This window comes from Adiantum capillus-veneris, chromosome 16 (genome assembly GCF_014529385.1).
Source record: "Adiantum capillus-veneris isolate H3 chromosome 16, ASM1452938v2, whole genome shotgun sequence".
Classification (NCBI taxonomy): Eukaryota; Viridiplantae; Streptophyta; class Polypodiopsida; order Polypodiales; family Pteridaceae; genus Adiantum; species Adiantum capillus-veneris.
In genome coordinates, this window is record NC_140946.1 from 154,041,772 (window position 1) to 154,066,272 (window position 24,501).

General features: G+C 47.0%; 1 protein-coding gene across 2 annotated transcripts in view; it reads right to left on the reverse strand.

Annotated features, from left to right (window-relative positions):
• The window catches only part of LOC147440094 (DExH-box ATP-dependent RNA helicase DExH3-like), a 226,516-nt gene that overhangs the window by 193,133 nt on the left and 8,882 nt on the right, over positions 1-24,501 (reverse strand). For both annotated transcript variants that reach the window (XM_086483840.1, XM_086483839.1), the window contains exons 2-7: positions 4,161-4,315; positions 3,536-3,623; positions 3,203-3,448; positions 3,015-3,110; positions 2,757-2,945; positions 2,515-2,674 (exon numbers count right to left, since the gene is read on the reverse strand). In XM_086483840.1, coding sequence (XP_086339966.1) covers positions 2,515-2,674; positions 2,757-2,945; positions 3,015-3,110; positions 3,203-3,448; positions 3,536-3,623; positions 4,161-4,315 — 934 coding nt within the window. The remainder of the gene's footprint in view (positions 1-2,514; positions 2,675-2,756; positions 2,946-3,014; positions 3,111-3,202; positions 3,449-3,535; positions 3,624-4,160; positions 4,316-24,501) is intronic.

Here is a 24,501-nt window from a genome sequence, read left to right on the forward strand (position 1 = left end):
CTATGATGTCAAGTGATGTCCGGTGATGTGACTGTCGATTTGTACAAGTGGTAGATGTGTCATGTCTAGTGCGTCGGTACTACCAGTCAGTGTCTACTAAGGCAATTTATGTCCTCTGTCTGTTTTTGCAAGCGCAATCGAGGGCGATTACAATTCTTTCAAGAGGGGGGTATGTCACAAACTGGTGACGTGGCAACCCTATAAGTTGTTCAACTTATGGCCAAGTGACGAGGGACCCCGGGGACACAAGAAAATAATGCAAAGCGGCTGCTGACGTGGTTGGCATACGGATCTCCCCAAATGGCGTTGACAGCCGTACGGACTAGCCGGAAATTACGATGACAGCTTTTTGCAATTTTGGACGCCCAGTTGCTTTCAGAAACTTATTTCTTTTGGAGTTTGAAGCTTTTGGGGGCTCTTCTTTTAGCAACCCTATGTAACCTTCATAAGTGGCCTTAGGGGCTCACTTCTCAGAGCATCCGGACGTAGAGTCTGAAAGTAAGACCCACGGGCCCTCTTTGTACTTTGAACACACATTAATATAAAAAGAAATACCGAAAGGGGCGTCAGTCTTTGGGGCCAATACCTCTGGGCACGGAACTACGCCGGGCCATGTCATTTTTGTGAACTATTTTGAAGTGAATCTCTGTTGTGTCGCGGTAGAATCTTGACTTGGGGTGTCCAAGTTTGTTACATTCAACAGCGGGAAGCTTGTCATTCCCATAGCATGAGCAATGTTGCAGTAAGTGTGTGGCCTCGTACCTTTGAAAATACATTCAGAAGCTCATGTACCATACCTACCAGTACATCATTGGGTAAGGCAACATCATCCTAACCTTCTAAACCCAGTTTCTACAGTTGATCCCTGATAGGATATCACGAAGATATGGACGAGGGGGCTGCAAGCGAAAATTGAGTGATAACTGCATGTGGCTTTTGGTTTTTACATGCCTGCTAATCTCATTGGACAATAACAAAGAATTTCTCTTTTACTTGCCTTTGGTAGCTTCTTTGTTAGCTAGGAGTTGCCTATTCCCGAATCCAAATCTGAATCCTCATGTGCAGATCCCTGTAACATTTCTCACTAGGGGCACTGAAAGTCATGTCCGTAACACCATGGCTATTGTTGTCAGACTCCTCTTCATCTCCCAGCAAGTGCAGGTCTCTTCCGCAAGGCACAATTAACCCTTCCGTTTTTTGACAGAGTTAGCTTTAGGAAGACAGAGTTTTCAGATACCGACAAAGCATGTTGACGTCAATAAAACTCTACCTTCTACGCGTGCGAAATGTATCTCAATCACCAACTCGTGTGAGCAAGCTTGATTAGATATCACAAACTGCTAGCATGTCAAACCACTGAAGAACGGAGCCAACCTGCACATCCCGACCGAGGGGCCTAAATCTTGAGAGAAGAAGCAAAAGCAACAACAGTTTTGCCAACTTACAAAGTCTTGCCGAGCGGCCTAATTTTTAAAAAAGGTTCCCACCAACTTATGGGACCCCGTCCGATGGGGGCTCAAGTGCCTAGAGACATAAAAACAATAAAATAAAGCAAGACCAAGCACACACACACACAGAGGAAGGATTTTTGCATAAAAGATGATAACATGGCAGTTGTACGGACGTCCGCGATTTGCGCTGACAATGCCACGTGGCAGCCTGTACGGACTTCCACGTTTTACGCTGCTAACTGATGACGTGCAGACTATACAAATTCTCTAATTTTATGCTACTTGCTTTTGGAGGCCCGATGCTTTTAGAACTTGATGTTTTTCGTGTACTGCTTTTGGATAGGCCCAAGGCCTTTAATTATGTGCCATGGGCTCGGTCTCTGGCACGTCACCGCGTGGGAGTGTAGAGGACAGAGTACCGGTTTGTATTGTGTTACAGCAATATAAAGAAATATTGAAATGGGTGCTAGGGTTTCGAGCCACATGCATGAAACTTAAGCAAGAGGCATCTCTAATTTGTAAACCTTAAACAGAAAAACTACGCCCCAGAGATGTAATAAGAAAATCAGCCCCATTGTGAAACACTAACACGGGTGGCTCGCCACTCAACCAAAGCAATTGGCTTCATCAAACACTTGTGTAGAGCTTTTCAGTCACATAAAGATAGAAGCGTCGTCCACTTGGATGACCAACCCCCTCTTAAAGCAGCACCTTATTAACAGCCAATTGCACACTTATTTCAACTAAAAAAATGATTCTCCTTCTAGAGCTGGACTGATTTACCCATGCAAAAGTAGAGCCAGTTAAAACAATGTTGTAACCTCTCCTCAAAAGTAAGGTGGTTCAAAATGGGTTACTATCATTGGAGCTTTTAATCAAGGTGCCGCTTTGTGCTGTTTTACTAAAAAGAATAGGTCTTGCTAGCCTTGGGGATTCTCAGAACATCTTGATTTACACAGCAGTTCTTCTATCTTACAAACAAACAATAAGAAAGCAACGGGTTGCTTGAATTGATGAGATTTTAATATATGTGCTGCTGAAAGATAGGAAGACAATCCCATACCTTCATTCATCCCTCGTTCATGAATCTCATCTACTATCACATGACTCACACCCTTCAGATCTGGATCAGCCATAAGCTTTCGCAATAAAATACCCGTCGTGCAAAATAGCAAACGGGTTGACATTCCTCGCATCCCTTCTAACCGAACTTTATAACCAACCTTCACAATGCAGAAAGAAATAAGTTGCAAACAGTAACAACAAAGAATGAACGTTTTGCTACACATAGTTAAGAGCAATTACAGATTCCCCTAGCTGCTCGCCCCTTTCTACAGCAACTCTTTCTGCAACAGAAATTGCTGAAATGCGTCGAGGCTGAGTACAAATAATGTTGCAGGAGCCTCCTTGACCAGCTTGAATCTCAGACTCTAATATGTACTGTGGTAATTGTGTCGTCTTTCCACAGCCAGTTTCTCCTGAGACCACCAACACCTGCAGCAGCTGTTTTAACTTCTGCTGTAAATTCTCGAGCTGGAAATGAATGGCCACTCACAAATATACCTGGTGCCTTTTTACAGCCAGAAGAAATGAATCCCTTTCTTTGTATGCTGGAAGCTTTTCGCGAAAGGCCAACATTTCTTTCCCTTCTGAAGACTCCTGCATTGAGACTCAGTAAGTATGTACAAAATAACCAGCAGATGTGTGTGCTATGTCTTCATTATACGTACATCTTTGAAAAAGTTTTACACCTGCCATGTTTGCTGTCTATCACGAAGATGCATGTTTCTTTTCAGCAGCAGCACATTATCTAGTAGTGGGCTCTGCACTGAAAAATCCTCAACAAGTGAAGGTGGCTCTAAAGCAGGAAGCTTCTCTCCACCCCATGCAGAAATGAGATTATCCATCAAAATTTTTGATCCAAAGACCTCTTTGCGTTCCAGGTGTTCTTCAAGTGTTTTCTGCACAGCCTGTTGAACTGATAGCGGTATAGAGACCTACATAAAAGAACAAGGGGAGGGAGATAGAACCGAGGCTGCTTATGTAGCCAAAGAGTATGGGTTAGCCTCAGCTTCAAAAGTAACCTTTCTTGTGGGACGTTTGTCGTCCATATCTGGCCTGTAATTTGGAAGAGGAATTTTGCTGAACACCATAACTTTCCCATATACCTGGCTGAACATAGCATCATAAACAGCGACCGCTTTTAGTCAACCATCTCCATGAAATAGCTCATATACAACATGCACAAACCTATAGGTGCTGAAGATTGAAAAAGCGGGTAATCAGTTATGAGAGCATAGCGTAAATGATACATAAAAGATACATTTCACGAGTCGAAAGTAAAGCAAATGCGTGTAACCTAAAGAACAAAAAACATGAGTCAAAATAAAGCAAGCACATACAACATAAAGACAAAAACACGCTACTGGCAGATCCAACAAGTAGCACTACAAAACGCAATAAGCATATACTTTCATAAGTTCAGAATAGTCTGAACTCACGAATTATAAGAGGGGATAAAACACTCACAAAAAAGCAACGGACAAGAAAACCAAAAAAAGAAAATCACTTTATTTGCTACTCAACAAAACTAGATAAAACAAACCATTATTCACTTAAAAATTTTAGAAAAGGCATAATCAATAACCAAGTGGCAAGTAGGTATAGGAAGGCTGTTGCTGTTAAAAATTAAGTAGAGTGCATCGGTACCTGTAAATGCCCATTCTCTGAGCAAGGGCAGCAAGGCATGGATAATCCCTTTTGTCTCGCTTATCACGAGTGACTATTTCTCGTTCTATTGGGTTACGGAGAAGAACACTCAGCTTCCACTTCCATGCATCAATGTTTGCGTAGGTTCGACAACCCTGATGACAAGGCAAACACACCAAAAGTATGACCAGAATAAACTCTTCTTACAACAACTTGGACTACGGAGTCAAGATAAAATCAAATCTTGGAGTTAAACAATTATTACACTTATTCACATTTGGAAATCCCCAAAGGGCTCGAGCTCCAACACAAGCCATACCACCAGCACTATCATAATTATCAATCAGGAAGTAACCCGGCAGGAGGGAAGGGGGGGGGGGGGGGGGGGGGGGGGGGGCGCGCTCAAAGAGACTGTAGACCAAGTGTTGAAAGCTCTACCTGTAGCAGGCTACAGTGTCACTTTCACAGGACACAGTTACAGTTAGTACAGTTGGTCTGGTCTGTTCACACTGGACGGACACTCTTGGGCAGTGACACGTGGCAGGGATACGGGTGGTGGCCTAGTGGACATGTGGCCAGGTCACACTTAGCTGGCTGACATTTATGGGCCGTTGGTGGCTCTTTATGATTGTATCTATGAGTAGTAGCCGTTGGTCATTATCATTATCTTTTATGGTTGGTCTAGTAGTCGTCGTCTTGGTAGCGAGTCTTACACAGAGTCTTACACAGAGCACAGTATCACCATCCCTGCACATCTGAGTCTCGACACCCCATTTGTACCTGTGGGTCCTGGGCTGGAGCTGAGTGTGCTGCCACGCCAGAGTCTGTACATGGTTCTTTGAGATAGTCGAGTCCACATATTCTGGTCCACTGTTGTGTTCCGTTGTTCTGTTGTTATCGATTGTTTCTGTGTTTCATTCTGTTTGAGTGAGTTTCCATTTGTTTGAGTGAGATTGTCTCGCACATTGCACTGAGCGGCACCCACACTGTGGAGAGCACGACACATTATCCGCGCTACAAGTGCTCTCATTTTGGCGATCACAGTGGGACCTCAACTGAAATCTCACTCTGTGAGGTGCAAATCTTGAAGCTACTTAGGTTTATCTAGCTTCGCCTACCTTCGCCAAGCTTGCCTTGCACTGTTCTCCTCTTGCCTAGTCCAATTGGTCTAGTCCCCTCTCGCTTGGTCCAACTGGTCTAGTCCTCTCTCGCCCTGGTCCAACCTGTCCTCGTCCCTGGTCTAGACCTCCTCGACCCTAGTCTAGTCCTCCTCGTCCCTAGTCTCGTCCTTGGTCCAGCCGGGTCTAATCACTTACCTGGTCTGGTCTAGTGGAGTCTAGACCTGTCACAAGTTTTCTTGCCCCAAGCTTGGTTGGACTGGTGGTCATTGCATGACACATACAAGGAGGTCAGTCGAGCGTCAAAGCGCACTACTGAGCCCTTTGAAGTACTATCACAGAAGACGACCTTTGACACCTTGTAGAAATCCTTCAACCTCATCACCTATACCTCCACATACCACATCACCCATTCCTTCATCAGGTTCCCCATCTTCGCGATCACCTTCTCCAGTAAAGCTCTCTCCTATTCTGATACAGCAAGCTATAGAGCAACAGGCTCAGCAAGGAATCATGGAGCCACTAGCTAGTGTTTTGGCCAAGGTAAACATCAAGTTCCCTACCTTCAAAGGGCTTTCTTCAGAAGATGCTGACAACCATGCAAGAAGATTTGTATCTCTCTGTAGGGGACGTGGTCTGAACAGAGAAGATGCTTATTTGGTACTATTTCCATCCACCCTAGATGGCCTAGCAGATAAATGGTACAGTCAATTTGCAGAGAACCATTTTGCAACTTGGGCAACCTTAAGATAGCAGTTCTGTGCAGCTTTTAGGCCGGGTGACTACCAGGAGAAGGTGTTGGATGAGTTGGCCAACATGGTGCTCAAGCCTAAGGAGACTTTTGCAGAGCTTATGACTAAAACTAAGTCGTTGGTGGCCAAGCTCCCCCAACCACCCGGTGAATTCATGGTTAAAAAGTGGGTGGAGAAGGCGCTTCCCAAAACTTCTCAGCAAAAACTCCGAGAGAGTCTCAGACCCGACGCCACTCTCGAGGAGTTCATCGCAGCTGCTACTAGGATAGAGGGGGCTAGGAAGCTGTTCAACAACTCTCCTCACATAGATACTCCCTCTGTGTTCTCGGAAGGTAGTCCTGCTGATCCTTTAACTTCTTTACGCAGGGAACTGGAAGCCCTAAAGTTACAGCGAGCTCTTCAAGAGGAGAGGTCCTTCTCTCTTAGACAAGAGAAGCCTCCAAATCATGAGGCATTGGAACAGATTAAGCATGAGCTAGAAGAGCTCAAGTGTCAGCAAGAGACTAAGGCTACGGTTTGGTGTAGCTCATGCCGCTGTCCAGGACACCCTCCACAGGAATGCCCCCTTCGGGTTTACTACCACTTCTGTGAAAAATCTGGACATGAGGACAAGGATTGTTACTACCTCAAGGGATTGTGACATATACAGCAAAGTCTTGGTCCTTCTCTCCAACAAGGGCTAGCACCTGCATCCAACATGGTCTCACCCTACGGCCATCAAAACCCGTTGCCTCCTTTGCTGACAACACCCCCTATGCAGCAACGTATGCACAACAACTTTGCACCCCACAGCTTTTATCATGCCAGTACCCCCTCAGTTCCCCAAAGTTTCTACACCTCAGCCTCCAACTCCATGCAGCAACCACCTCGTCCCCCGTTTCGTCCTTCCAATCGGCCCATACTCTGCTATAGATGCGGAGAATATGGGCATTATCAGAGCAAGTGCCCTTTACCCGAGGGGTCCCCTCCTTGTCGTCATTGCCCTGATTTGAAGGATCACTACAGTAAGGATTGTCCCAAGCAAAGGGCATCCACGTCTTCAGCCTCGACTCAGAACCAGCCCGAATTCACCTTCCCGAAGATAAATTTGATTACTGTGAACACCGTGCCTCAACCATCACCTGCTGCTCTTGTGGTTGAGCCACTGCAAGTGGAGGAGCCTGCTGGTGTCCTTACTCGGGCACAAAGAGCAGCTCTTGGTCTCAGTCTGCCCACAGGTCCACCTCGCCAGTCCCCACTTCCTCAATCTGGTCTACCTAACCCAAAGGACAAGTCCTTCACAATTGCTCAGAGCAAACCAACTTCCCTGTTATCTGACGTTGATGGAGCCTTCTTGGAAGCAGTGGCTGACTTGGAACGAATTAAGGTCCCAAAGGGAGCCCAGTTCGAAGGCGCCAAGCCCACAGCAGAAGCCATCTTGAAAAATACTTTTCAGCAGGTGTCACTATACGACATGCTAAGGCTCGACGCAACACTCAGAAGTGACACCCTGTCAGTCATTCAGTCTCTGTACCCGGGGGCTGGGCCTAGTGGCGGGCACCTCCCTGTACAGCCCTCAGAGTCTTATTTGATTTCCTATCCAACTTCTCCCCTCACCGATTATAAAAGTCCTCGTCTCACTGTATCTATTCTTGGGCACCAGCTTTCCGGCGTCATCGTGGATGGTAGATCTGGAATCAATTTGATGCCCGAATTCACTATGATGGCCTTAGGTCTAAAGCCTACCCGACCTGCTCCTTTCACTGTTACATTGGCAGATCAGAGAACAGTCTACCCAGTGGGCATAGTCGATAAGGTGCCTTTGAAGGTACAAGATTTCAGTTTTAACTTGGATTTTGTGGTAGTTAATCTTCCCCAGGTAGAGGGAGGTTATCCCTTGCTGATCGGTAGGCCATGGTTGCGACATACGAAAGCACTTCACGACTGGGGAAACGACGCCATGTGGATACATACTCCTGGCTCTCCAATGCAACAAATTCGTCTCAAAGGAGGTATGGATCCGGTCGTTCAGCATAACTCTTTATCAGTAGAGTCCAACCCTGACTTGGAGCAGCCGGTCCCTCCTTATGGGTCCGATGAAGACTTACTGCAGTGGTTAGAAGCTACATCTTCAATGCCATGCTATGTAGTCTCTCTTCAACCCTTGCCAGCAGATTCACCTTCTTTTCCTGATCCTACACCTGAAGCCAGTAATCCCAGTCAGCCAAGTGCGCCAGAACCAAGTGGGCTGGTCTCTGATGACCATCCTTCAAAGGGTCCCTTGATAGAAACCTTCGGCCTGGGTGAGCCTATAACACACCATAGAAGGGGGAAAAAGTATCCCTTGCAAGAGTTGGTCAACACCCCAGTTCCCTCCTTAGCCTCCACTCCATCTGACTCTCCACCCATGCCGGAGCACTTTGAGGTATCTAAGGATTTACCATTCGCAAAGCTTCCATCCAGGATGGTTGCAGGAAGAGTATGCTGATTTCAACATTGATCAGACGCCAGCTCATAATGTCCAGAAGCTCACAGAGGCGGCACGGTCTTCTCTCCCTGACGCAGCCTCGCCCACTGCACCGCCTGACCCAGTCAGAGAGGTCAACCTAGGCGGCCCTGACAACCATCAGCCCATCTTGTTAGCCGCTTGGTTATGGGATCATCCCGCTATACTCGACCAGGTAATCTCTTTCATGCACTCTTTCAAGGATGTGTTTGCCTGGTCTTACCACGATTTGGAAGGAATCCCAATAGAGCTAGGAGTCCACACAATTCCTCTGGTTGAGGGGGCTAAGCCAGTCACAGGAAGGGCTTACAAACTGAATCCCAAGTATGCAAAAGCAGTCAAAATCGAGTTGGAAAAGATGCAAGAAGCAGGTATTATTGTACCAGTAAAGCACTCAGAATGGTTGTCCCCTATGGTTATTGCCCCAAAGAAGCAGTCCAACAAAATTTGCGTTTGCGTCGACTACCGGGCTCTGAATAAGGTCACAATCCCGAATGGATTTCCGACCCCTTTCACTGAGAGAGTCCTCGAAGATGTCGCTCGCCATGTACTGTATAGTTTCATGGACAGGTTCAACCAGAGTTACCCGGAACGCGGAACGCGGAACGGGAACGGCGACGGGGACCCTCGCGGAACAGGGGAACGGCCAGGGGTCCGGAACGGGAACGGCGCGGAACGGGAGGCATAAAAAACACCCAAATAATGCTTGAGAAGGGAATGGGTGTGAGGGGGTGCATTTTAATTTTTGAGTCCTTGCACACTAAAAAAACACCTAATGTTCATTGCAAATTTGCAAAAAACTGCCTATTTCTTCCCATTTTTGAGAGTTGGCCGTTCCAGAGCCGTTCCGGCCGGCCGTTCCGGTATCAGGTGGTCATTCCATCAGGGGAATTTTCCAGTGCATTTTTTGACATTTTCCACTTATTATTTTTTCATTGACTTTTGTTGGAAAGTAGGTAGGGCAAATTGAGTAAGTTTGTATATAAGCAAACCTAAACTAGCACTATTTAGCAGAAGAGGCAACAGGAGCCAAGCTCAGCAGGCAACTTCTCAGCAAGACCAAGCCTTGGAGGAGTCCCTCCAAGCAGTAGATCCCCCCCCATCCTAGCGTTTCTTTATCAACCATTGCCTGGCGTTTTTGCACCAGCACATCATCGCCATACCCCCGAGTGCCTAGCGTTTTGCATCAGCACCCTCGCCAGCAAAGCCCAGCTTCTAGCGTTTTTGACAAAACATCAGCTAGCGTTTTTGGGAAGCCTTCATCTCTAGCGTTTTCTGAAGATCAAGCGTTTGCAGATTGCTGCCTTTGCAGTCTTCAGCCTAGCGACTTTCAGCAGTAGAAAGACCAACAAGATTCAGCCCCTAAAGGTAGCAGATTCAGCCCTCAGTTTTCAGCCTTAATGAACCTCTGTTTTCAGCCCTAAACCTGCAGAAATTCAGCACCAAAGACCTACAGAAACAGCCCCAAAAATCAGCGTTTTTGGACCCGCAGCAGATTTCAGCCCAATGCGTTTTTGGACAGCAGTAGAAAGATTGCAGATTTCAGCCCTTAGGTCAACTTCGTCATCACCGTCGTCATCGTCGACATAGCCTAGACTTGCATCAGTCACATGCATTCAGTTTGTACCAGTTTGTGCAATCATAAGTAGACCACTCTCGCCGACGAGAGTGGGGCCTTCGGAGGAGGGTTTTACAACGTCTCTGGTGTCGTATCTCTCTTCTCTCTCTATCTCTCAGTCTCATACACTTGCACGCACAGTGTCCATTCAATTTGTTTGTGATCATAGCATTCTCTCATTAAGAACGGAAGGCTCTCCCTTCCATAAGAACAAAAGGAACCTTGAGCACAGTTCGGAACACTCATCTTGAGCAAAGCGCAAACATTCATTCCGCTGCACCTAACACATCAATGGGAGGATCATGAGAAACTTGGGTGTCACTCGTGTTCTCATTTATTGCATTGACAGAGGATGTGGGTTCTGTGGGTTCTTTAGATTCATTAGAGTCAAGCTTAAGACATGTTCTTTTTATGTGACCCTTGATGTGACAATGATAACATTGACCTTCCTTAGAATAAATGCTTTGTTCTTCCGACGTGATGTTTCCTCCTAAAATTCCTTGTTCTGTCTTTTCATCTCGAGTGAGCTTAGGTTTAGCAATTGTGTTTGCTTTACCCTTAGGTTCATTTGGAGAGTTCTTTTCTGAGAGACTAGAGGAAAATTGCTTAAAAGAGTTACCATTCTTAACATTCTTACCATTATGAGGGTTCTGAGAAGTCTGAGTGGTACCTTGAGAAGTCTTGTTCTCCTTCGGATTTCCCTTATTGTGCTTCATCTCCTGTGCAAGAGCAATCATTACCACCTTGTTGAGATCTACGGGATCGAGGACTTCGACATCAAACCTGATATAGTCGTCCAATCCAAAAATGAAAGCCTTCTTGCGCTCATCAACCGATTTGCATAATTGGGTGCCGAGCTGCAAAACACGGTTAGAAAAAGACATAACTGGCAAACCATTCTGCTTGAGGCTGCGCCAATCGTCCTCCAATCGTGCTAGGTACTGAGGTGGCATAAATCGCGCCTTGAGCTTGTCTTGGAAGTCGGCCCAATTGAAGGAAAGGGGCGCGTCTTCATCGGCTGCCTCTAGGTGCGCGGCCAACTGTGCCTGTTGCCATGCGTGGTACCAAATAATGGCATCACTGGCAAGGTACATGGCTGCCGTTAAAACCTTGCTATTTCCTGTCTTCTTAGTTGTCGCAAAATAAGCATTAAATTGATGCAACCAAGAATGAATAACACTAGCCTCCATCTTACCGTCATACTTATTGAACGTGATCTTCTCTGTGACAGGGTTGTTGGAGTTTGAATCTCGGCTTGCGCCACTTCATGAACCACCAACATCTTTGGCCGACTCGGGTTTCGAGGTGAGTACTTGTAGGACCAACTCTTGCATGCTTTAGTCTCTCTGCGCCTCACGCTCTAACTCCAAGGTAGCTCATCTATCTTCAGCTGCCAAGCGCGCTTGCTCACGCTCACGCTCCAAGGCTACCCTTCTGTCTTCAGCCGCCAAGCGCGCTTGCTCGTGCTCACGCTCTAAGGCTAACTTTCTCTGCCTTTCTTTCTTTGCGCTCGCGATCCAATTCTGCTTTTCTTTCGTCGCGTTCGCAATCCAAATTTGCCTTTCTTTCTTCGCGCTCGCACTCCAAGGTGGCGCGTTGCGCTTCTTGTTGTAACATCATGTCCATCATCGTCTTGACCAAAACCTCCATAGGATTTGGTGCAAACCTTGGCGTAGAAGGGGAAGGGGGAGGGTCGGAAAAACCTCCTGGTGGAAAGAATTATTCTTCGCCACCTCCATGCTCATCACCTCCATGCGAAGTACATTGAACTTGGACACATTTTTTAAAGGTCACTTATAATAAAAGTGGGAAAGCCCAAAAACTCAACAAGTGAGTTTTTCCCAAATCGTGCGAGCCCTCTCTCTCTGCTGTTTTCGATCTTCAGCGCTACCCCCTTCCTGCACTCACGCCTGGCTACATCAGGCCCAGACCTGCACTCTTTCACCTCGCGCATCTCTTAGTAGCCTCTCCTTCGCGCTTTCAACTCTTTGGGCCCGAGTGAGGACGCCCGCTGACTCCTCTACCAACTGCAACTTATTTTAAGGGGTTACCACATGGGCAGACGGGGACGGCTAAGGAATGGTGCTAACTGCTATCAAATTGAGCTTGGGAAAGGTAAACTCGTTTTGGTTTTGACTTGGGCTCAAAGCCGTGGATGCACGAAGTTTAGGACAATCCTTATTTTGATGATCCTTCGCTTCAGGGCAATGATGGCAAGGAGGGGACCCTTCTGGTAGGGGGCATTTGCTTTGGTAATGTCCATATTCCCCACATCTGTAGCACATAATGGGCCGATTCGATGGGTAAGCCGATTGGCGGGGTGGTCCTTGCTCCTGATGCATGGAGGTGGAGGTGGAGGCGTAGAAGCTTTGCGGGGCAGAGGGAGCATTCGCATGATAAAAGCTATGAAAGGGAAAAGTGCTTTGCATACCTTGCATAGGAGGGGCTGTCGGCAAGGGTAGCATGTGGTTTGGATGGCCATAGGCAGATGCTAGCCCTTGTTGAAGAGTAGGAACAAGACTTTGTTGTATTTGGCGCAATCCCTTGAGGTAGTAGCAATCCTTGTCCTCATGTCCAAACTCTAGACTTTTCACAGAAGTGACAATAAGCCCGAAGGGAGCATTCATGTGGATGGTGCCCTGGCGAACAACATGAGGTACACCATACCACAGCCTAAGACTCCTGTTGAGTCGTTAACTCTTCTAGCTCGCGCTTAATATGTTCCAGGGCCTCTTGATGAGGGGGCTTCTCCTGTCGAAGAGAGAATGATCTCTCCTCTTGAAGAGCTCGTTGTAACTTCAGGGCTTCGAGCTCCCTGCGTAAAGAAGTTAAAGGATTAGATGAACTTTCCAAAAGTACAGAGGCAGTCTCAACCTAGTAGCAACAGCAACAAACTTCTCCAAGTTGGCGTCAGGTCGGAGATTCTCTCTGAGTTTTTGCTAAGAAGTCTTTGGAAGAGCCTTCTCTACCCATTTCTTGACCATAAACTCGCCTGGTTGCTGAGGAAGCTTGGCGACAAGAGACTTTGTTATGGTCATGAGTTCTGCAAAAGTCTGTTTGGGCTAAAGCTTCAGGTTGGCCAACTCTTCTAGAACCTTTTCTTGGAAGTCCCCTGGCCTGAAAGCTTCACAAAAGTGTTGTCTAAATGTGGCCCAAGTAGCAAAGTGGTTTTCAGCAAATTGACTGTACCACTTGTTTGCTACTCCATCCAAGGTAGATGGGAAGAGTACTAAGTAGGCATCTTCTCGGTTGAGGCCACGACCTCTACAGAGAGAAACAAACCTCCGAGCATGGTCGTCAGCATCCTCTGTGGAGAGACCCTTGAAAATTGGAAACTTAATAGTCACCTTAGCTAGAACGCTTGTGAGCTCCTCCATGGCTGTCTAAGCAGGAGCTTGTTGCACTGGAGCTTGTGCAGGAGCTTGTTGCATTGGAGCTTGCTATAACATAGTGGATGAGAAGTTTATTAATGGAGGTGACTGGGGAGGTGTAGAACAGTCTAGAACTGGTTGAGGGGGAAGGTAGGGGTAATGGAGCTGGTGGACTTCTGCTTGGCACGAAGGGTTGACGCTTCCTGTGGTAGTACCTTAGAGGACTTAGTAGTGGGCTTTCTTGCTCTTTTAACTGCCTTGTATGTGTCATACAATAACCAGAAGCCCACCCAAGCCTTGGGTTGGAAGACCTATAACTTACCGGACACTGGCCCAAACTCCACTAGACCAAGGCAAGTGACTGGACCACTTGGCTAGACCTGGACGAGAGAGAACTAGCCCACCCAAGCTTTGGGATCGAAGACCTATAACTTACTGGACACTAGCCCAAACGCCACTAGACCAAGGCGAGTGACTGGACCACTTGGCTAGACCTGGACGAGAGAGAACTAGACTAGATCGAGAGACTACTAGACCAAGACGAGAGACTGGACCAGCAGGTCTAGACTAAGCGGGACAAGGTGAAACTAGATTGGACCAAGCTAAAGCAGCCCAACCCAGTCGAAACCAACCGACCTCTCTAGAGTGGGTGCTCCTCAGTGCAGTATGCATGAAACCTCACTCCAATAGAAGAAACATAACACAGGAACATGACTCAAACACAGAAGTGGAATACGACTCGAGACACGATACGACTCAAAACACAACTGCAGACTCAACTCAAAGCAACTCAACAAACTCAAAGAACCATACAACTCTAGCTGGCAGCACACACGGCTCCAAGCTCAGGACTCCAGGTACAATGGGGGTGTCGAGGCTCCAATGTGCAGAGAGAGTGCCAGTGGCATGCAGAACTCTAGACTCGAGACTCGAGACTAAACGTTAAACCATACAAAGTAGATCCTAGAACCAACCACTCATATCTGAGGAGCCACCAACGGCTAGCCGATATCCAATCCAGCTAAGCCTATCTCTGGCCTTGACCTGGCCACGGTGTCCACTAGACGACCATTCGTATCACTTGCCACGTGTCATTGCCCAGGAGAGAGTCAGTCCAGTGTGACCCCAGCCCAACTGCAACTAACTGCTTGTCCTGTGTCAGTGACATTGTAGCCCTGCTACACTGATCCACAAACACTAGGACTGACCTGCTACTGCCTCGCGCTAGCTACAGCCTACAGATGATCCAAACGCTACGCTCCCTTGCTCCCTTTATAGGTGAGAATTGGGCTTAAGAACTTCTGAAGGCTTAGGTACGGAAAAACTGGAGGACAAAGTTATAAAAATAAATCATAAAATGATTTATTAAATAAACTTCACTAGGGCTAAGTTTCTTGGTGAGATTGTCGCACATCTGCCCACTCGGGAATCCGATTGACGTGGGGAATGGCTCATTGGATTCCTCTAACCTAAAACTACATGCACGTCATGCCAAACGCCCACCGTAGTGTAACAACATCTATCAAAACGCGTGTACGAAGCATTTATAGAAGAGGGTTCCAAAATTGAAAACCATTTATACAAGAGGGTTCCAAAATTGGAAAATTGGCTCTAGAAGTCAATGAAGCATGTCCATGTGGCACATAGAAGCATGTCCACATGACATCCCCTCTTGCTTAAGGTGAGGTACTGGTACCAAACTCCATGCACGCCATAAGATTGTTTCGAATGAAGTTCCTTCTAAATGATGTCCTCCATGGCGACTTTTGAGAGAGGCTCCCCTAGGTGATGTGGAAATGTCACACAAGGATGGTGATGATGCCTCTACTCGCAAACAATAGACTGCCTCTTGGATCAATGATGCCCTTCTTGGTTACCGGCCAGCCTTTTGTGAGTGCGCGCGTGTGCGTAAGCGTGAGAGAGAGAGAGAGAGAGAGAGAGAGAGAGAGAGCACAAACGCTGGATATGGTGAAGAGGGGACGATCAGCCCCCCATGACTACCATGAGCAGAAGACTCGTACAATGATCAGATATAATGGAAGTGGGTACCCCCCTCGCCCCATAAATAGGTGCCCAAGGGGAGGTAGGGCAATGGCTGGTAAAATCCCCCACAACCCAACAAGAAAATGATATATGGAAATATATGAGGGCACCCAGACAAAGTGGACGGCCGGCCCCAAACTCGGGCGCTCGGACCAGGTACAACCTAGACTATGAGTGGCCAGCCCGGAGATATACTAGCCGTACAAGTATGCCCTAGACCTGTGAAGCAGCAGAGTGTAAGTCTAACACCTTCTCTCAGCACATGATGCTCAACAAGCCGCATGAAGCCGAAGATGTGAGGCAAATGATGAAGATGTCTGCTGCGATGTCCACTGAAAGACAATACTCCGACGAACTCCACGAGTGTAGCAGCAGTCAAGGGTGTCCCAACCGCCAAGAAATCTCAATGGTAAAGTGCCGTTAGGAGCAATGTAGCAAATTGTTTACTCCGCTAATGCAGTGTGAAGATATTGCGTGAAGGTCCCGAATTGAGTGTGAAAACAAGTGCTTGTCGTAAAGAAGTGCCAATAGACCTACAAGTGTCCTGCCCAATAGGATATGCGGTGTCTGTAGTCAAACCGTCTGGAGAAAATGGGGAAGCCCACGAACTGTCATGACAATGACTAAAGCTTGTCAATGCATCAAGGTGGTACCAGGAAAAAATTTTATGTACATCAAAATACGTACTCTTGTAAAAAAACCGCCAAGTACTAAATTTTCTAGGACATTTCCAATAAAAAACAAGAGAGAAGCCAACAACTTATAGAGACATTCAAAGACATGTTTTACAAGACAACCACATATTGTGTAACTATTGTAAGAGACTTAAAAGTTAAGACGATATTGATAATTGAACAAGAACATCAAAGCTCAAGAGTCAAATGAGATCTGAAATAACAATGAACAGTGAACACACCAATACTGAAAACATCAAATGACATAGGTGATAGCCTACAAGGCCCAAGCCATAACAAAAGGTTCCTCATGGAGCGTACAAAAGTCATAAATGAAACCATCCTACTCAAAAAGTCTATCTATATAGTAGTAGAAAGCACTAAATAGCTAGCTCAAAGCTAGCCCATCATCCATGTGATGGCCCCATCCTCAAAAATTATCATCAGATGCAGATGAAGACTCTGTTGAAGAGACCAAGTCCCCATTCGTCAGGACATTGCCCTCTTTGTCGTACTCTGGCTTTGCCATCACAGACACATGTGCCTTATGTAGATCATCCTCTACTACATCTGTCGAAGCCCCAATCAGACGAACAACATCGTTTGCCAGTTTCCGAGAAGAACGAACAAGAAGCTTCCCTTTACGAATTCTCTCCCTTCGAGCACTATCTAGGTCTGGAGCATGCTTATCAGTCCTGTGTCAAAGACTTGCACTCTGTAATGTGTCTCTTCATCTCCATGAAGAGATGATAGACTAAGCCCAATGTAGAGCCCTCCATGTCTGTGACTCGAAGAAGCACATACACTGCCTGCAATGCCACTGTCAAACTCTGAAGCTGTGTCCATCGAGCACCGGTCGTTGTATGTATTTAGTGGGCTCCGACTGCAAGTGATGCATCAATCTCCACTTCAAGTCCACGACTGTCTGAAGAAGTGGATCCCTCAATTTGAAGAGTCTCTGTAGCACTAAATACATATAAGCAAACCTGATCTTCGAGGGCCGCACCATGTCAAGTGTATTGTGGCTCCTGAGAATAGCTAAAGCTTTTTGCGGAAAAAGGTGGTCATCTTAGTGGCATCTGTAACAATAGGCAATACCCAAGGCAACTTGCCTATATCCTCCATAAGTAAGTCAAGACAATGCGCAGCACATGGAGTCCAAGAAATCCAAGGATAAGCTTCCTCGACCATTTCACCCATAAGCTTACAATTTGAGGCATTGTCAGTCACAACCTGTACCACATTCTCTGGCCCAATCTCATCAATAGCTTTCTTGATGTGCCCAAAGATAAACTCACCACTGATGCGCTCTCCGGCCTTCCCTGCATCCACAGCGTGCAAGAAGTATGTGCCAAGACATAAGACAACACAAGAATATTAATGATGGTCAAGACACCTACGAACATCACTCCAGCCATCTGATATGATGGTGCACTTAAATTGCTGCCAACCGGCCTTGACCGGGACCAGAGCCTTATCTATCAAAGCCTTCTACTCATCAAGCATTGTAGTGCGCATCTTCTTATACTCCACCCTGATCACGAATCTGTGTGGCCAACATAAGCTATAGTCCGGACCATCCTCTTCCACTGCTCAGTCCTCAAAACATTGAAGGAGATGTTGCACTCAATGAGAGTGCGAGCAATCTCCATCTCAGCCACCTTTTGACGCTCCTTCACCCAAGAAAGAGAGTTCACACGCGAAGGCAAGGTGCTTTGCCAACGTGCATCCATATCACCTCCATCCTTCTCCTCCTGCACAGTGGGCTACTCCTCTTGAACCTCGGAAGATGAACCACCAAAATCCCTAATAAGAGCATCATGAAAAGCATCCTGTGTGTGTTGTCCACCTGTATTTTTTTTTGGTGTTGGTACTTCCGGAAAATTCTCTGCAATCAGCTTGTCCCTAATATCCTGTGGAACCTTTCTGCACCCTCCACAATTGTTGGTCGTGCCAATGCCTGTCAGGTGCTTGACAACACGAGAAATTGTACTCGTGAGCTGAAAATTGCAGTACTTGCATTGCCATCGTCGAGTGCTGAAATCCGCTTGGCCTGGAGTGTTGATAATGAGGATGACATTGGTATGCTCCTTCCAATACGGGTTGCATGGCTTAGGCATGATGATTCTATCGCAAGCAACAAGACAGACATGAGTGAGAGAAAGAGAGAGAGAGAGAGGGAGCCTGCAAGAGGAACTCGGAGAAGAGAGAGAGAGAGAGAGAGAGACAGAATTTACCTACCCACCTGTTTCTGCAACATGCAATTTCTATGCAGTGAAGAGTTTCTGCAACTGGTCTTGGTGTTCAAACGTCTTAAAATTAAAGCCCCAAAACTGCTCACCTAGCCTATGCGAAACCCTCAGCCACACGAAAAGCTAGACCAAAAAAAAAAATTAAACAGCACCGTACGGATCGTTCCGTACAGTACGGATCCGTACAGAACGTCTATACAGTACGGAACTGAGCCGTACGTACGTGTTGATCCAACCTTGCAATGCATAAACCTGTAACCCAATGTGGCCACACAGGCTCAGCAATGTAAAACTCCAAGAAGGCCAGATGTAGCAATCTACGCCGTTAATGTCCTCCGAATCAAGGAAAGCCAGACTAAGCAGTCTGCACTGTAGAAGCTACAGTAAGCAGCAACAGTCACCAATAGACAGCACGGACCAACACCGGATAGTGTCGTGTCAGTAGGTAGGGTAATCCAAGATGAGGGGAAAGCCAAACTCAACAATCTGCACTATGAAGGGCCTCTGAGAAGAGGTGTGGTCAGACCAAGATGTCTGCACTATAATCATCCTGTAGAAGAAGGGAAGCCGGACTGACCAGTTTGCGTTGTGAAGATCCTCTGACAAGAGGAAAGGCCAGACCAATCTGTCTACGCCGTCTTGCATGTATCTCATGCCTCCAATCTCCGGTGTCAACCAAAAAAGAATCCACGCCAACAAAGCCATCAAACCGCAACTCGGTGTGGCTCTCAATGTGAATGAGCTGGGAGAGCCTACTGCCCAGGTCGGGGAATAAGTCTGCAGTAAGGTTACTGTAACAAACTTAGACACTCCAAGTCAAGATTCTACTGCGACAGAGCAGAGATTCACTTCAAAACAGTTCACACTTCACAATTAAGCTGAGATGGCCCGGCGTAGCTCCGTGCCAAGAGATATTGGCCCCAAAGACCGGCACCCCTTTCGATATTTCTTTTTATATTAATCTTTGAGCAAAGTACAACTTCCGCGGGTGCTCGCTCTCAGACTGTGCATCCAGATGCTCTGCAGAGGGAGCCCCCTTGGGTTCATTATAAAGGTTACAAGGGATGCTAAAAGCAAAGCCCCAAAAGCTTCAAAATCAAAAGCAGTTATTCCCAAAAGCTGCTAATTCAGCCAGCATGAAATCAGGGATTTTCGTATGCTGCCACGTCATCCTCTCTCACGCAAAAGCAGGGAGTCCGTACGTTCTGCCACGTCAACCTGTCTCCGCATTTTGCGCCGGAAATTCCAGGACTGCCACGTCAACCTGTCTCCGTGTTTTACAGGCCTACTGCCAACCAATGTGAGTGTGTCCGAGCATGCACGTCACCAGTTTGTGACATACCCCCCTCTTGAAAGCATTGTAATCACCCTCGATTACGCTTGCAAAACAGACAGAGGCCATAAACTGTCTTAGCAGACACTGACTGTTAGTATCGGCGCACTAAGAACAACACATCTATAACATGTACCAATCGACAGTCACATCACAAGACTTCACACGACATCACTTGACATCACAGGACATCACAAGACAAATCACATTCAAAAATCATTCCAATCTCAGACCATGATTAATCAGCAACGTATTTAGCAATTGCATCTAGATCCAGTTGGGACCTCACAGATGCCCGATTAACTAATCCTTATTGCAATCATGTCTATAGAGATTTATCAGACCGAAATGCTGCAGTCATTTCGTCTTATTAGTTCCTGCACTCAAACAAGTCAAGTACAAGTCAGTATCATATTATCGGGGATTCCAAATCTTAAATTCATTACAGCAGAATATTGTCAGCCCACAGTATCCCTGAAACGCAATAGGACATCAGTGACTTTAAGATCAAAAATAGGGGCAATCTGTTGACAAAGGAGCGGAGTGACTCCCCTCTTGTGCAAGCCCGCTGCACCAAATTCCACCCATGCTGAAATCGGGGTTCTATTGGAGTAGACTATGCTAAACCGAATGCTTGAAGGTAAAGGTTCACAATCTGAGGAGTATCTGTAACAAACTTGGACACTCCAAGTCAAGATTCTACTGCGACACGGCAGAGATTCACTTCAAAACAGTTCACACTTCACAATTAAGTCGACACAGCCCGGCGTAGTTCCGCCAAGAGGTATTGGCCCCAAAGACTGGCGCCTCTTTCGGTATTTCTTTTTATATTAATCTTTGAGCAAAGTACAACTCCCGCGGGTGCTCGCTCTCAGACTCTGCGTCCAGATGCTCTGCAGAGGGAGCCCCATTATAAAGGTTACAAGGGATGCTAAAAGCAGAGCCCCAAAAGCTTCAAAATCAAAAGCATGGTTCCCAAAAGCAGTTATTCCCAAAAGCTGCTAATTCAGTCAGCGTGAAATCAAGGATTTCCGTACGTTGCCACATCATCATCTCTCACGCAAAAGCACAGAGTCCGTACGCTCTACCACGTCAGCCTGTCTCCGCATTTTACGGGCCTGCTACCAGCCAATGTGAGTGTGTCCGAGCATGCCACGTCACCAGTTTTGACACTTACCGAGGGTGAGTGTAAGTAACTCTGAACGTAGCAATCCAAATGATCAGGAGTGTAGAAGAGCAACTGCACTACCATCCAAGCCAAGCTCCGGGTGACTCCGGATGTAGTCGCGTAATGCCTGATGCGTGCGCAATTGACGTATGATCAAGCCGATCTCGAAACTACCTTGTACTGCAACAGTCACAAAGAGACCGCATGGACCACCACCGGATGGTGTCCTCGCAGGAGGTAACTTCATCCTCTATGAAAAACAAGCCAAGAGGCTGCTGTCCATCCAAAAACGCAACTGCGAAGTGATGAAAACGCCGCTGTCCAACAATTTTCAGCATGCTCGTACACTCCCGGCATGGTCCGGAGCAGTGCACAGGGTGTAGAGAGAGTTTATCTCTGTGTGCACAGCCGTCGGAGGGCTGAAAGCAAAGAAAAAACAGCAAGGGTTTATGGCTGAAATCTGAATGATTTGAAGAGGAACAGGACCAGCAAAGCACCAGATGCCAAGGCCGGGAAAGTGGTGGCAAGATCTGGGGTTGAAAAGCTAAGCGCTCCCTTCCTGCTGCAAAAACGCAGCACCTGTTAAGAAAGGCAGATTTGGATCAAAAATGCAAATGGAAAAGGGGCATTTCCGGCAAGGAAAAGGGGTCCAAGCCCTAGCATTAGCAGAGGGAACCGCAGATCTGAAGGTTTCCTGCAAAAACGCAGATGGCAAAGCATTCCGTCGTGATGGAAGCTGTCTAAGAGAGAGAGAGAGAGAGAGAGAGAGAGAGAGAGAGAGAGAGAGGGAGCACAAACGCTGGATATGGTGAAGAGGGGGCGATCAGCCCCCCATGACCACCATGAGTAGAAGCCCATACGATGATCAGATATAGTACCCCGTTGGCCCCATAAACAGGTGCCCAATGGGAGGTAGGGCAATGGCTGGAAAAATCCTCCACAACCCAACAAGAAAATGATATATGGAAATATATGAGGGCGCCCGGACAAAGTGGGCGGCCGGCCCCAAACTCGGGCGGCCGGACCAAGTACAACCTAGATGGGTGGCCAGCCCGGAGACATACTAGCCGTACAAGTATGCCCTAGACCTGTGAAGCAGCAGAGTGGTGTAAGTCTAACACCTTTGTTGCCCAAACTCGGATGGTGTGAACCAAACTGCAAACCAAATGAATGCACATAGAGTGAATGGCTGGATATGCAAACGCCGATGTCCACGAAGGTTACCGGCCAGCCTATGTTGCCGCTACGTGGGAAGATTGCCGAGAGCAACTCCAAATGGGAGATGAAGATAGACACTCCTTTGGAATGCCCTCGAACCATGGCAAGTCCTCTGTATGATGTCTCATGAAACCGCCAGATAACTCCTCAAAGATAGAGACTCCTCTTGGGGCTTCGACTAGATTGCCTATGATGGAAGCTCTAGATGAATCCTCGTCTCTACAACGGATGTGGCTGCAAATGTAGTCTCACAATGCCTGAGAACCCCTGCGGTGGTTGCCTCAGTTTGGAATCCTTTGGCTCCAGATTGATTGCTACCAATTGCTAAGAAGATGTAGATTGTCAGGTGACACATCCAACCCTATGTGTCCCCATTTTTGACATTTTTCACTTATTTATTAAGTGACTTTTGTTGGGAACTAGGTAGGGCAATTTTGCTAAGATAATATATAAGCAAACCAAAGCTAGCACTTTCTGGCAGAAGAGGCAGCAGGAGCATTGCTCAACAGGCCAATTCTCACACAAGACAAGCCCAAGGACCTGGCGTTTTCAACAAGGGAAACTCAACGATTTCAGCCCCTTCCCTTGGCGATTCACGAGCAGCATACCAGAGTTTTTTATCAGCCCTTAGCCTGGCGTTTTCCAAGACCTGCATCTAGTGTTTTCAAGCCAACCTGCTCAGCGTTTTGGCAGCCTAAGACTTCAGCGATTTCCAGCCATTGGTACAGCGTTTCAGAGCCTGCATTTCAAGCGTTTTCTAAGCCTCCAAGACAACGTTTACAGCAGCCAGCCATTAGCGTTTTTTGTACCACAGCAGTTGGCATTTTTCAAGCAGCCTAGCCAATGTTTTTGAATCCAGCCAATCAACGTTTGTAGCAGCATAAGAACAGCGTTTTCAGCCATAGGAAGCAACGAGTTTTTCAGCCATCCAGTCAACAGACCATCCCCTGATTGGGTGCCACAGTTACCGGTTCGAAGCATGCAGATTTCAGCCATAGTCTCGTCCACGCCGTCGACCTCGACATAGCCCATTAGATTTGCATCAGCATCTTGTACCAGATTGTGCAATCAATAGTAGACCACTCTCGCCATCGAGAGTGGGGCCCTTGGACTCTCTCACTAAAGGGACGGAAGGCTCTCCCTTCCGTAAGTAAAAGGAACCTTGAGCACAGTTCCGAGCACTCATCTTGAACAAAGTTCAACATTCATTCCACTGCACCTTACATTGGTATCAGAGCTTTGGAAGTGTTCTGTATCACTCAAGGAATGAACCACAAGAACCACAGAATTTGTTTTGGCTTGTTACGTGTTTTTGAAGAGTGACAGAAAACCCAAGAAAGAAGGGCTTGTCCAGCCTCCCTTTGTGCCTCTTTTCACTCATTGAGAGCGGACCGTGCACTTAGCGACCGGCCAATCGACGTGAGGTGGAAGAAAGCAACCTTGGTGTGAGCGGAAGGCCGCCAAGGGGTGCGCCCGCGTAAAACAGCAGAACTCGGGTGACAAGAGGATCCTTCTCTAACACAGATTGCAAGCAAAAGAAGAACCTCAAGACCCCCAAGAACCTCAAGAACCCAAGACCCACAAGAACCCAAGTTCCTCGTGAACTTAAGAACCAAAGTTCACGGTGTATGATCATCACCCGAAGCGGAATGGATACTTCACATGGAGGTGATGGGCATGAAAGTAGTGAAGAAGAATTTCCTCACCATGAAGGTTTTCCTGACCCTCCCCCTTCACCATCTACGCCAGGGATTGCACCAAATCCTATGGAGGCTTTGGTGAAATCGATGATGGACATGATGGCACAACAAGAAACGACTCGCATTGCCTTGTAGTGCGAGCGTGATGCACGAAAAGAAGAAAAGCACAAAGAAAGGAGGCAGCCGAAGAAAGACGAGCGGCCTTGGAGGCCGATCGTGAGGTTTAGAGAGACCTACGCACGCAAGAATTGGTTTGACAGGTTCTCGCTTCGAAGTCTGAGCCAGCCAAAGATGTTGGTAGTTCATCAAGTGGCCCAAGCCGAGATTCGGACTCCAACAACCCAGTCACAGAGAAGATCCAATTCAGTAAGTATAATGGTAAGATGGATGCTACGGTTATTCATTCTTGGTTGCATCAATTTAATGCTTATTTTGCGACAACTAAGAAGACAAGAAATAGCAAAGTTTTGACGGTAGCTATGTACCTTGCCAGTGATGCCATTAATTGGTACCACGCATGGCAAGAGGCATGGTTAGCCGCGCACCTAGAGGAAGCCGACAAATTCATGCCCCTTTCCTTCAATTGGGCCGATTTCCAAGACAAGCTCA